Raw genomic sequence first — 15,139 nt, 5'->3', positions numbered from 1 at the left:
AATCCTGACATCAGGAAATAGACATCATTACTTGGATTACTTACCTTATTGCATGAATAAAATATTGGTTCTGGACACATATTAGATAAAACGTGACTACTTGTGTGGGATAAATTTTATATTTTTGGCCCAGAACACTGGCTGTATGATGCATAAGAGGGGTGGCTGCCCAAGAAGGGTATTTTTGTACACAAACTCACTAGCACCCAGAGAACAGGCTATGTAGAGGTGGTGGCTATTGGTGTACAGGGCCATATAAGAGAGCACCACTGTACACTAACATCAATACCGGGTAGTACCCTAAATGCTAGATTAAACAAAACTGTAACTAGAAAAAGTCAGTAACTAAAAAGAGAAAATGCAATAACTCAATAATTCAAGTTTTTATCAATCTGATCTAATTAAGCAGAAAAGAACCCTGCCCAAATTTGCACAAACTACTCACATCATTATCATTCACTAAATGAGTGTGAACTATCCCATTATATTGGTACACCGACTATAAAATACAAGATGCCATGGAATCAGATACTATCTAGCAAGTAGGGACAGTCATCGACTTTCGTCTCTGTACCCCATTGATATACATCACATTCCATGCTCTCAGCAAGGTAGACCTTTATTTTATTCTCTGCCACTTTTTTATTATTATTTTCTGGCATTACTGGACATGGTGGAGAATAACCATACAAAAACAAATTCAATGGTGGACATGCATGTGTTCAACAGTTCTGCATAGGAGTTCAACAGTTCTGGATAGTAGTTCAACAGTTCTGCATAGTAGTTCAACAGTTCTGCATAGGAGTTCAACAGCTACAGGACTGATCGGTGGTCCAGTCAGAAAGGGATTGCATACTATCAGTCAGTGTTCAGAAAGATTTGATACAATTCAGCAACAGAAGAAAGATTCAACTTGCCATCAATATACAAAGGTCACTCAGTATAAATGAATTCATTAAATATGAGCTGTCCAAAATCCAGAATTTCTATGGAGTGGACTGTCCACCACTAAATCTGCTGCATCATGGTTGTTATCAGCATCAATGTGTCCAAGATGAATTTGTGGGTCTAGGTGAGAGCTAGGCATCTTTAAAAAATTGCATTTGTATGTTACAATGAGAAATTTCCTATTTGTCTGATCGCATCATTTACATAAATCATGAATACATCAAGATTCATTCAGTTAGTATCACTGCAGTAGTTCCTCACTCAAAACTAATACAGCTACTAGAAACTCCCACGTATGTGAAACATCAGTTAGGACCCAAAAGACACATATACACATAGATAACATGTTTTACAGGCCACTTGTTATAGTGAGAACCTATGGAACCTACATGTATATCAGGTTTCATACTGAACTCTGAATGATATGTTCAAAGACTTTTCCCAAACTTTCAAAGACCACAAACATAGATTTCCAAGACCTATTTTCAATAACATTTTGTATAATGATAACATTCAAGCTATAATTAATTTCCTTAAAATTGCTTTATAATGATCTGGAAGATAGGTTAACATTCATTGTTATTTCAGAAATATGTAACATATGTATCAGATTTAATACAAAATAAATTGTAATCTTAACAGACTAAAGCACTGCTTTAAATGGTGTTGACTTCCTTTGATGAAGGGTGTAGCCGGCTTGCTTTGACGAAGAGTGCATGTGTTACTGAAGTCGCCACCAAGGACAACTTTAGATGGCGAAACAAATGCTCGTCTGTTATTGCAGCGGCAATGAAACTGAACAGGTCATCAAAAGAAAGTAACCAGGAAAATTCAACTATAACCTGACTATACATCCCTGTTTGTTTATTCCCCCCTACCAATTTCAATACTGAAAACGTTTAATGTGATAAAAAGTACACAGACCTAAGTCAATTGAATCACTGATTTATAACCGGATTGTGACCAGAATGGCTCTAATACTAGCATCCCCTGCACCTTTCATGCTTAACGGACTTTCCATACTAACATGGTGCCATATTGCATACACTATGGGCTACTTTATTTATATAAGACAACATAATGATGTAGTGCATCCTATTCAGTGACTGCCAGATAATTCTGTAAATTACCATAACACTGTGAGTTTGAAATTATATCCCTTTGCACACATGAACATAGAAATTACACCACTTGTTAAATCCACGTGAAAGTTAAATTTGTTGTTGTCATTCGTTTCCTTTGCTTGATTCGACATTGTAAATATCAGAAGCAAATGATATATTTATGTACATCTGTAGTCGTACACACACCCCTTTGATGAAAATGGACTTGTCCAGGAACTGGAAATGGATATCAAACATGTCCTTCTATTATATTGAAAACTTCCATTAAGCATGAAACGTGCAGATGATGATGGTGTAAGGGCCACTCTACTCCCAGTCAGGTTAGAAATTACAAATCAATTAATAAACTGACTAAGTTTCTTGCACATTTTATCATATTAAAGGTTTCCATTATTGAAATCGGTAACGGAGTACAAGCAAACGGGTTGGTATAGTCAGACTATACATCAGAATCTAACAACCTTTGGACAATTTTATTTTTGATAATGGAAAGAAATAAAATTTTGGGGTTTATTTCAGTTTTCAAAGACCACAGGGTAATCTGCTCGATTTTCCGAAACTTTCAAGGCCTTGAAAATGCTACCTCATTTTTCCCAAACTCTCAAAGACCTTCAAAGACCATACAAACCCTGTACATCTGCAAATTTAGGATTAATACCTCTTTAAATTTACTGTTGAGGGCCTGTTCCAGTTTCATTATGATTGTGTCCAAATACAGGATCAGGATTGACTTAGGACAATCTTCTGAAAAATTGACTAGGGCAGCTGCTCCATGGGCTTGAACTCTAGGGTTGTCATTATCATCCAGAATTTGTAATAGGTCCGGTAAAATCTGAAAAGACAGAAATAGCTAAAACAAGTGTCCTTGATTGAACTAAAGCCTAAAGAAAACATCTACCCTACATACACGCTTAAAAGTTGAGTCCAGCTGCAAACAACATAAACCTGATCTGCCATTGCATAATGTGCTATTAGTTTCTTGGTCTTTGTTCTTTGTCCTATTGTTTACTCCTAACAAACCGCATAGACCAGTTTGCAGTTGGAATGATATGTACTTTTGGATTGTTGATGTTAAATTGCAACTGCAGATAATTCACAAAGATACACCAAGAGCTGATGATAAATTTCAACTACAGATAATTCAAAGTTACATCAAGAAACCACAATGTGTTGAATAAAAGTTGGGCTTTTACAGACATATCAAAACAGATAAAACCTTAAAAATGCTAAATTTAAAACATAAATCTGGTGAATCTTTTTATGTATGCCTGCTGCTGTGCAAATCTGTCTTACAAGTAGTTATCCTAGATGCATGTCTTTTTATGTATGCCTGCTACTGTGTAGATCTGTCTAACAAGTAGTTATCTTAGATGCATGTCTAAGCACATTAAGCAGACAACTTACTCCTTGTAAATCCTTTCCAATTAAACCAGACACCTTACTCACTGTAAATCCTCTCCAATTAAACCAGACACCTTATTCATTGTAAATCCTTTCCAATTAAATCAGACACCTTACTCGTTGTAAATCCTTTCAAATTAAACCATCCGATTAGCAAACACAAATTTATTCATGAAAATTAAAAATATTTTGATTTTTACCTAAACTGAAAACATTAAATGTTTACTTCTAAATTTTTCCAAAGTTTATTACATGGACATTAACTATGAGTTAACCTTAATTATTTATTAAAATTTAATTTTTTTTTAAAAAATGTTATCTTAAGTAACACATTTGAAATTCCCCGATTCCTAGGTATCAATAGCCTTCCCAAATTTTCATCGATTTAGATACATGTAAACAATGTTTGTTAGCATGTACAAGTACTTCAAAGAATAAATCACCTACCTTTGCATGGAATTTCTTCTGGAATGTAGGACCAAAATCTGTTGACATCTGGCCTACAGCATTACAAGCTGCGTATCTTACTCTCGGATGCTAAAAAGAAAGGACAAAGTCCAATTGGTATGGTTTGGCTTGGTGTTCTACATTACAACAACATAAGTAGACTATTAGGCCTATAATACAACTCAGTGAATGAAGTTTGAGAGTGATAGTAAATTTACAAGAAGTTACAACCTTCGACTTGAGTTTTCTTCTCTCTATCCAGTAAAAATGTTCAATGTCACCTCCCCAAATGCCAGCAAAAACAGTAACTTTCTTCAATTCAATCTTATCAAAACAAGATTATTTTGTGAATGTCAAGACTGTGCTTAAAGGTGGGGGAGGGATTCAAAATAATATCAATCTCTGTGCTGCAATGTCTCTAATGTACAGTGTGTGGGTGGCTATGGCAACAAGAGTCCCTTGAAGAGATTAATGCTACAGGCTGAAAATACTTTCCAGGAATCCGTGATAAATCTATTTTCTGAGTACTTTTATTCTTTTCAATTGGTGTGTATAGAAACCATGTACGACAGTCTTTTGAAAATCCACAATACCAAATTTGGTAACAAAAACATTGTTTTGAATGGCCAAGTTAAAATCTTCTCAAGGCACCTGTAATGGAGTACAAAATTCCTTTGTCCTAAACTCTAACCTTAAATCTTCATTTCATGAATAGAACATCACTTGACTTGTCTCAACCAACATGCAGATTTTGGTTAAATCTACTGGTATCAACAAAAGAGTTCATAAAGGTGACTATGATGCATGTCATCAAATGCAGATCTTAAGTAGTTAATACCCATGTCAATATGACCTTCCATTCAGGAGTAGCAATAATATATTGTCAGACCACCATGACCTTCATGTCAGATTGGTACCATATTCATATACGACCAAATATATATCACAAGAAATATTTTGGTGTAAACCCCATGTCAATAAAACAATCCACTAAAAAGGAGGAACAATAAAACATTCAAGATGGCCTCCATGGTGTCAGTTTAGGGTGTCAGATTAGCACTTTGTTATTTTAGCACCAAGCAGATGTCAAACAAAGAAGTTTTTCAGTGAAAACCCGTGTCAATATAACCATCCCTTAAGAAGTAGCAGTAATATTTTCAAGATGGCCACCATCGATATCAGATCAGCACCATTTTCATTCAGAAACAATTTATCTAGAACCAAACAGACCTTGGGACGAATGTGTGTGTGTGTGTTTCATGGCAACTGTACAAGTGTTTTAGGAGTAATATCTTTTGCTAACCAACGGACGATGGAGACATCAATAATGGATAAGAGGTTGACATATAGGCTCTTCTTGTCCAGTTTAACAAAAAGGTGTTTGGGCCTGATATTGCTCATCTTCATCTGGCTTACATAACAGTTGACCATTTAAAACAGCAGGTTTATGTAGTTGTAAAAGAACATGGCTTACATAACAGTTGACCATTTAAAACAGCAGGTTTATGTAGTAGTAAAAGAACATGGCTTACATAACAGCTGACCATTTCAATCAGCAACTTTTATGTAGTAGTAAAAGAACATGTCTTCAGCAGGTTTATGTAGTGGTAAAAGAATGTCTTACATAACAGTTGACCATTTCAATCAGCAGGTTTATGAAGTAGTAAAAGAACATGGCTTACATAACAGTTGACCATTTCAAATATCAGGTTTATGTAGTTGTAAAAGAACATGGCTTACATAACAGTTGACCATTTCAAATATCAGGTTTATGTAGTAGTAAAAGAACATGGCTTACATAACAGTTGACCATTTCAGTCAGCAACTTAATGTAGTAGCAAAAGAACATGGCTTACATAACAGTTGATCATTTCAAACATCAGGTTTATGAAGTAGTAAAAGAACATGGCTTACATAACAGTTGACCATTTCAATCAGCAACTTTATGTAGTAGCAAAAGAACATGGCTTACATAACAGTTGACCATTTCAAACCTCAGGTTTATGAAGTAGTAAAAGAACACGTCTTCAGCAGGTTTATGTAGTAGTAAAAGAACTTGGCTTACATAACAGTTGACCATTTCAATCAGCAGGTTTATGTGGTAGTAAAAGAACATGGCTTACATAACAGTTGACCATTTCAATCAGCAGGTTTATGTAGCAGTAAAAAACATGGCTTACATTACAGTTGACCATTTCAATCAGCAACTTTATGTAGTAGCAAAAGAACATGGCTTACATAACAGTTGACCATTTCAATCAGTAGGCTTACATAGTAGTAAAAAAACATGGCTTACATAACAGTTGACCATTTCAATCAGCAACTTTATGTAGTAGTAAAAGAACACATGCTACATAAACTCTGTTAATACTATCCCTGAAATTTCATATCATGTTGACTTCACAAATTCAGGGCTTCTAATAACACACAAATGTGCCTCCCTGATGCAGTGAAATTAAATATGACACATTAAAACACCATCCTTAGAGTCCTGTCAGATGCATTAAAAATTGCTGGCCCAAATCAATTTCCAGCCTGTGGAAAAAGCCAAGGTTTCTCGGAAAGCAGCACCTGAAGTCTTCAAACTGAAGTATGGCCATGATCATGCCTGCTTAATATGGTAGTACAACACACTGAATGGAATACTACACCTTCAATGGTCAACCAAACATGATGTACTGTGCCAAATCATAACCTGATTTTCAGTCAACCAATAAGGGTGCAGTATTCCATTCAGTGTGCTGTACCTGCATATATTGAATTTTCCCAAAAAAGCTAAGACATTTTTCTCTGTTGATTAATTTGAGCAGCTGTAAATTGATTCTACTGATTTCATTTAAACTGTTTCAAAGTCAAATAACGCTTTTTTAGTTTATTAAACTGAGTACTACTGTGATCAAGCTCGCTAAGAATAATTGCTAACACCCATAAAAATACACTGACATGTATATACCACCTTTTTGCTTGACTTTTATTACACATATCTCAATAATCTAATATTTTATAAAGTTTCAAAGTTTTGTATTCCCTTTGATAACTTCAAGGAGTGCTGGGAAAAAAGTACAAGCATTTTATCAAGACATTCAAGAACTTTTCAGGTACAACAAAAACTTTATAAAATTCAACATATTCTCAGGCAACACCTAAAAAAAGAAATCAATGATTTGTCAAGGTTGTAGGAGTGAAGTGAAAGCTTAGAATGTGAATGTCAAGGAACCTTTGTAACATTTATCAAAATAATTCCACACCCACCCAATGAAATACAAAGAAACAAGTATATTCCATGAAAGCAGAATATTTAAAAAATGTCTTAGTCTTGTAGAAGATGTGAATCTTACAGAATCTTTCAGGAAGGGAAGAACAACATCAAGCACACTGTCTAGGACTAACTCCATCTGCTGATGACATCCCTCTCCACATGCAGACACTGCCATTAGGGCTGCATGCCTGTATCTCCAATCAGCTGCACAGAAAACAGACAGGCATTTGAGCATAATGTCACACTTAAATGTTTTACACACTTAAATGTTTGAATATCAAGCGTTTTGGTCCTGTCCCTAAAACATCCTTCTTTGTTACGCTAATTTTCCCCGCTTATCTCGACCCCTGTTAAGTTGATAACCCCATTATGTCAGGCATAAGTTTTGGTCTGAAGTAACATGTGGACCCACTTAATTTGACAAAATGCAACTTTTAACATCCATCTAGAAAAAATTTTATGCTATTTTTTAAAATATAGTTGACCATCGCTGTGCCATGATTACAGATTTTTGAATGCAAATGGAATTAATCAGAAAGTAACATCTATGAAATAGAAAGAGGAATGCTTTCATTCATATTGTTTTATCTTGAATCAAATATCCAAGCCTTGCAATCCATTAAAGTGATACACCAACTCTCCTTCTGGCACCGTTGCTGTTGTGGGGTTTAACGCCATTTTTCAGCACATGATAGGCTATGCATGGCGACCAGTATTAATGGTGGAGGAAGATCTCTGGAAAACCCCGGGAAGAACCACCAACCCACAAGAAGCTACTGGTAAGCTTTCTCACATACCGACATTGGCCCTTCTGGCACTGTGTTGTTGCATACGCTCACTGATCAAAGTTGGGAGGGATATGGGACTACAATTGTATGAATAGCGTAGTCATCTTCTTACAGAATTTGATGTTGAGACAGTTAACTTTAAAGACTTTAAACACATTTTACAGTTTGTCGCTTCATGAATACTGACAGCCTCATTACTTTTTCCGTACAGTGGCAAATTTTACTGGTAAAAACTGGCATACCAGTGTAAAAGAAACTCTAATGACTAACAAAAGCAATCGATTTTCACACACAACCTTGGTCAGTTACACTTCTTACTAGTTAAAGTCAACAATAACAAACAAAAATTACTTTTAAAAATAGTACAGTCCTACATGTACTTAAATTGGCCAAGATTTTGGTGGGCTACTAAAGGGATGAGGCTATTCACTGGGAAATAAAAACTTTAAACCACTGACATTGTTACAGTAACTGAAGTGTGGTATAAAAAAATGTGTGACTGGTTACTTAATCTCATTTAAAAGACCATTCTTTTTTTTCTTCTGCAAACTGGCATGACTGAATTAGTTTTTATCATGCATTAGAAATGCCATTTGTTTTCAGAAACAAAACTACTCATTTTTGGTGCTTCAGATACATAATCATTGTTCTGCAGGAGGTTTGTCAACTAAACCCTGATTATCTCGAAGCCCGGTTAGGTCGACGATTCTTTCAAATCCCCTAACATAATGGAGTTAACTGAGTTTGACTGTATTTCTAAATAAATATTTTTAAAAATTATACATTTTATGGAAGGATTCAAGGAACAGCAATTATCTAGCTCAACTAGCCTGGGCAACAAAACCAGTGTAATTACATACCCCAACTTCTCTTCTTTGTATCAAAATCAGCATAATAAAATCCTCTTTCTGTAGCACTTCAACTACTCCAACACATAATAAATCAATTTCTAAGACAAAGTTATCTTTAGATTAATACATAATAGTTGTATCATTTTATAGTAATTAATCTGAATTATTGCCCTTCTGCACACACAAGTGCATGACTTTCTATCAACTGCATATCAACAATTTCTTTTCTTTCTATCTTTTGACACAAGGAGGTATTTCTGAAATCAATGAGATTTTATGGACTGGTTCAAACTGAAATTGTACACTTTTAAAATATGTTACTGTATTTATGTACATTTGGAAACACTTCTAAAAATTCTTTGTTCTGAACACAACAATCAATATTATGTCCAAGGAAAGGGTGACTTCCCAAATACGAGCATAATTTGGCTTGAAAATGGACATGGTTTACAACACGTGCTATGATTTAAACTTGAAACTTACAATTCTGTAACATAGGAGGAATATTTGCAATGATGTGAGGAAGTATTGTTTTTCCACCAAGTGCACAGGCCAGCCTGTCCAACGCGCTTTCTCCTGTAACTGCATTACTGAAAATAAAATAATATCAACATCAGAGCTATACAGTAATGTGCTAGTAAGGTCCGTAATTGCTGTTATGTTATGTACCAAACTAAATTATATGAGAACTGCAGGATGAACCAAATCACAATATATTACCAACTGCATTATTGTGGGAATTATCCAAATTTATTAAATAATGGCTTTCTGAAAAGGAAAAAATATCCAACACTAAGTTTCACATTGTTTTCTCATGTTATCATATACTGATAAGATTTTGATCATGGGGCCTATAGTGGTATTGTGTGATATCCAAAATCACATTACAAAATGAGGGAGAACTATATCATCAATAACTACTAACCTATATTAAGATACAATTAAATATAAAGCTATGAAAAAGCAGTCCTTTTGTAAAAAGCTTATAAAATCCATTTAATTCGTCTATTTCATGGGTAGCAATTTCAGTGTTTTATGGACAATAATAATGTTGGTCATTCTTTTCTTGGACCAGGAATGAGGTACCATAGTTTCCACAGAAGAATAATTGTTCATTGGGTCTTTAAACTAGGGCAACTACAAAAGCCATGAAAATTGCAACCACACAAAAATAGCAATTTCCTATTAAGCTACCAACAAAGTTATTCAAAACTGAAACTAGTCACAGTCAATTCTATACTTGTGTCATAAAACATGTGCTATGCCTGCAAGCTGACTACTATTTTGTTAGTTATAATGGGTACATTTTAAACCTGTTTTCCTTATTTTCTACAGAAGGTATGCATTTTATGGTAGAACAAAAGCAAAGAAAACCCAGGACAATCTGATGAAAGGATCATGGTACTAACTCTGCTGACACATATTCACTCCATGAGAAATAGTTAATTCAATGCATTGTAACTACAACGTTTACTTGGAAGAAGGTACAGCCTGAGAGGATGTGGAGGCATTCCCTCCCATCTGCAATGGTGGTTTGGTAACCCCCAGTTCTTGACAGGTTTCATTGTTGTTTAACTCATCAGAGGGAACTGGTCTTGATGATTCATTTTATCAACTGATCACTGTGTCTTGTTGATACAAAGTTTATTTACCCCTAGTTGCTGTGCAGCTGCGTTTTGGGGGTCATGTGACATTTGCTGTCTAATATTTTAAGGGGCTGTATTATCACAACCTATTGTTGCTGCTGGTGTACTGCTTTCTGGACTGCAGCTGGGTATAACTTAGGTTCAACATAAAAACACAAATAAGTTTTTACATAAATATATGGGTAAAAGAAATAGTGACTAGAAAACTCTTATGAACTATTTTTTCGTAATTACAAGTACTGGTTATCCTTTACTGTGTGAATAAACACAGTTAAAGTTTGAATCACAAAACGTTGTGACGCCACAGTATTGTATAAGTCTGTGGTTGTTTTTGTGTCTGCTACAGTGTCATATTGTTTATGTAATACCTATCCTGTTTGGATTATGCACTCATCTACAGGATTAATGACTGGACAAACCATAACACTGTAAAACAAATGAGAAGCCGTTTGAGGGAGAAACAGGCAGTATCAGGTAAAATTGTCTCAACTGGCATCAAGTTCCAATACATTTTAGAACTCACTATGTCTTCAAAAGAAAATCTTTCATCAAAGTTGATTTCCATAATGTCTGAAATATCAGACATACTAGAAAGTAATTGGAATGGATCACAAACTACAATCATATCCCCGACAATTCGATTCTGAGGTTCAAGATAAGTGGCATCCATTAAAATGTGATGTTTGTTTGCTTGTTTGCAAAGATCTTCCTTCCTTCTGTATGTTTTCCAACACTGTTAATGTGATTATGTGTGATTATGATTTTTAATGTAGCTTTTAAAAAATTTTCAGCCATATCGCTACCATGTCTGCAGTGTGGCAGTTTAGAGTGATGTCTAGCACTGGGGCATCATGCCACAGACACATAGCAAGATGTCCCACCCAGTCACATTATCCTGACACCAGGCCAACCAGTCCTAACACTAACCTCTTAATGCTGAGCGCCAAGCAAGGCAGCTGTAGTAAAATTTTTGTTTAAGTCTTTGGTATGACTTGGCCGGGGTTAGAACCCCTGACCTCCCACTTCCAAGGTAGATGCTCTAACCTCAACACTGTTAGCAAATACACTTTTACACCTATATGGGTAATATTTATGTGTCGCTCTCAACAGTGACAATGTTTATACATTGCTTCAAATATGACACAACAATGGTTCCTTTCTGATAAATAGTGGTTGTGATGCAAAAAGATCATGCCAGTATATGAGGTAACCATTCAAACACAAGGGTCGTAATCGGAGGAAAGTGTTTCCTCAAAAGTGTTGGTATACTTCTAGCACAAGACATTAGGGCCTGAACATCAGAGTTCTCATAGAAGGAAATATAATAAAGTTAGAAACACCCGGACTCTGTGATTTAAATAGAGATGTTGATCCCTACTGGCTGGAGAGCATGTAATTGATGTATCAAATAAACTCACCACTACCCCACATACACAAAATTAATATCTACAATGTCTTACCTGTTGCTAGCTGAATTTGTCACACGAGGCATAGTCAAGCTCATTGAAGAGGAGACTACTCCAAGACGCAATGTGCTTAGGCCTCTTTTTGAGTGATGATGACTGGGCCCAGTGAGAAAATACCTTCTCTTTAGTGGGCAACAAGCAAATGTAATGTGATGATGACTGGGCCCAGTTAGAAAATACCCTCTCTTTGGTGGGCAACAATCAATTGTAAAAGAAGGAGAAATTAGTATGAGAGCAGCAAAATGCAGTTTTCATCAATCCTCCAAAAATAAATGAGTTTGATAGACCCAAAAGACGACCTCATTGGGCTTAATTTTCATGAAAGACAGGTAAGCTCTCTCAATTTTTAATGCAATCCACATAGAAAAAGGGTGGGGCTGAAATCAGATGAAACTTGAATGGCCTACCCTTCCTTCTTCCATTACAGGCTACAAAGTAAAAACGTAAATCCATAACTAGACATGAAAGTCTATCTTGAGCATCCAAAGCAAAGATAAAATTGAGACTGGGAATCAGCCCAAGTAAACTGGTATTTCTCCTTTTAAAAAACCCTAGCTGGCAAAGGAAAGAAACTGACTCATAATTCCCAAGAGACCTGATACAACTCTATGAATTGGGTATGAAGCTCACCTCCTTGTTTCACAGATGCTAAGATGAAGAAGAAGACCATTCTGAGGTTCTCATCCAAAGCTAAAGGGTGGGTTTTATTAAGAGACCACAAAATACAAGAAACATTCCATTTAGATATTAAAGACAATGGGCTATGCAGCTTGAAATACCTGATCAGAATCTGTGAATACGGCAGGAATTTCTGAAAATCTGAGCATTAGAAAAGAGATGCTCAATAGCCTTTAATAGCAGAAACCGAGCATTGTTTCTCTTCATCAGGGACTGAGACAAAAGATTCTCCATTTTGGCATCATACACCTTAGATATTGATTTTCTCCTAGATTCAATGATGTACTTGGTAACTTTGATCAAACTCTTTTCTTGGAAGAAGATATTGATCGAGATGAGATAAGTGTAAAGGTGGAGAATGTGTGCTGTGTCATAACCAGGTGTTAGGAGAATGGCTTTAATTTCCTGGAGGATTATATGAAGAGCCATCTCCTGACATGTCCACTTGCCAATGTCCACTGTAAAATCTAGTAGCATGTGTGCTCCCTATCCCAACACAGTAGCATCTGTACCAATTGTTATTTCTGGTTGTGGGTTTTTGTATTCCTGCTGTGAGCCATGTTTTACCAATAGTGAAGGAAGTTTCTGATATGGGACAGTATTATAATATTCTGTTCCAAACTGCATGTGAAATGTTGACATTGGGCTAGAATGGCCATCTGTAATGGATGCATGTAAAGGCATCAAAGAAGTAATAAATCTGCTGACACATTCAACAGGCTGAGGAGTTGAAGAAACTCCCTTACTGATATAAATGCCTTGTTTGAAATCCTCTCCGACATGAATGATATTTGTAATGCATTTTGGAGGGAGATGAACAAGCTTTATTTGTGTGAAAAACTCCATACCATGATGTATAAAAAGTTGTGAGGGAATAGGGTAAGACTTCTTTATGATCATTATCCACCCTAGACTGCAAAAAAGATTGTTTATATCTGGAACAAAACCAAACTTAATGTTTCGAAAGGATTTTGTTCAGGTATGCTGCTGTTGATGTGTTGTCCTGAATGATGAGATTACTTGACAGTCTAGTGTTTTGATGAGATTACTTGACAGTCTAGTGTTTTGAAGCCAGAAAGAAAAACATGGAATTGATACACTTTGCCATAATAGGCAAAGCTGAGACATTTGCACTTCATATGAACAAGAATGTGAAAATGTGTAATACAGCTCTAAGCTGATTGCATGGTTGTCACGTTGCACTGAAAGATGGACAGACTTTGCCATCTATATCTTGAATTTTGGGATCAAAATTTGCCTGCTGAGGTTGATCATAGGTCTCAATTTACCACAAGACTTTGTCACACCAGAAACAGTCTGGTAAGTAAGCCTTGACTGTACAGGTTCTGTACAATCTCCACTACCTGCTTTATGAGTAAAAGATTTAACTCCTTAAATAGTATGTCCACCTGGATGGGATCAATTGTAAAGGCAGCCAAATCTGCCACTGCATTGAATAGGCCAGAGAACTGAAGACTCTCCATTGCCAACATGAACATTCTGTTCGAAATCCTCTCCAACACATGAATGAATTTTTCTCAGGCAGAAGTGAAACTGAGGTGTTTGAAAAACTGCATATCAAGATGGACAAAATCATGAGCGGATTTAAGATTAAAAGCTTTATCTCCTTCTGTGGTATATCTGCCTTCAAGTCCTATAGGGCTTCTGTCATGAAGGGTTATGTCAAAAGTGGCAGAGGCCTAATAATTGAGTTTCTTAAGTCCTCTGACATGACTTAGATCACCCAAACATTTTGCTCCTAGCCTGATGAAAAGAAGGCTTCCATAAGTGGATTGCTGGATCTAAAAACTGGTATGCACTTTTTACATCAGTGTGTGTGTTACACACAAAACGATGGTACCTTTTTGCTGTATTTTGACATTTATGGTGACTCACATACGTGTAACATGCCTTAATTACTCAAGTATGATGCTCACAGAACTTTATACAGCACTGTGTACTCAAAACCAAAAAACATAAAAGAAATTGGGACAGTACTGCATCTATTTAAATTAAAGCATTGGTTAGGATCCAATTTTTTAGAATAGCCATATCTCTGGAATAAAATAATGAAATCTGTATAATACTATGACCTTGTTTCTGCTCATTGTCAGGAAAGATAGACATGTCCTATAAAAAAGGGAAGAAAATCAAAATACAAGCAAGTCTGCGACTAATGGTGTAATACTTACTATCATTCATCCTATTTATCAAAATGCTGCAGATAAACTAAGACCAAAATGCAATGATTAAGACTGACAACTGGAACATGAAATACGGATTTCAATGACTTTGTTTTGACTGAAAGGGGGTATCTTATTTTATTTTGTGAAGCTTAGTTTCTTTAAATCTACTGCCTAATTAGTCATTTTTAAATATATTGCCTAACTAGTCATATTTAAATCTATCGCCTAACTAGTCATATTTAAATTTATTGCCTAACTAGTCACATTTAAATCTATTGCCTAACTAGTCATATTAAAATATATTGCCTAACTAGTCATATTTAAATCTATGACCTAACTAGTCAA

At 35.6% G+C, this 15,139-nt stretch overlaps 1 protein-coding gene across 1 annotated transcript in view; it reads right to left on the bottom strand.

Moving 5' to 3' along the window:
• The window catches only part of LOC149798941 (importin-5-like), a 154,801-nt gene that overhangs the window by 83,886 nt on the left and 55,776 nt on the right, over nucleotides 1–15,139 (bottom strand). The window contains exons 9-12 of the mRNA XM_089957857.1: nucleotides 9,302–9,408; nucleotides 7,259–7,383; nucleotides 3,921–4,010; nucleotides 2,731–2,904 (exon numbers count right to left, since the gene is read on the bottom strand). Of these exons, the coding sequence (XP_089813983.1) occupies nucleotides 2,731–2,904; nucleotides 3,921–4,010; nucleotides 7,259–7,383; nucleotides 9,302–9,408 (496 nt within the window). The remainder of the gene's footprint in view (nucleotides 1–2,730; nucleotides 2,905–3,920; nucleotides 4,011–7,258; nucleotides 7,384–9,301; nucleotides 9,409–15,139) is intronic.

The sequence above is a fragment of the Sinohyriopsis cumingii genome, chromosome 5 (assembly GCF_028554795.1).
Source record: "Sinohyriopsis cumingii isolate HCF-2022 chromosome 5, ASM2855479v2, whole genome shotgun sequence".
Taxonomy (NCBI): Eukaryota; Metazoa; Mollusca; class Bivalvia; order Unionida; family Unionidae; genus Sinohyriopsis; species Sinohyriopsis cumingii.
Note: the sequence above shows the minus strand (reverse complement) of the source record. Positions and strands in the feature narration are given on the sequence as shown.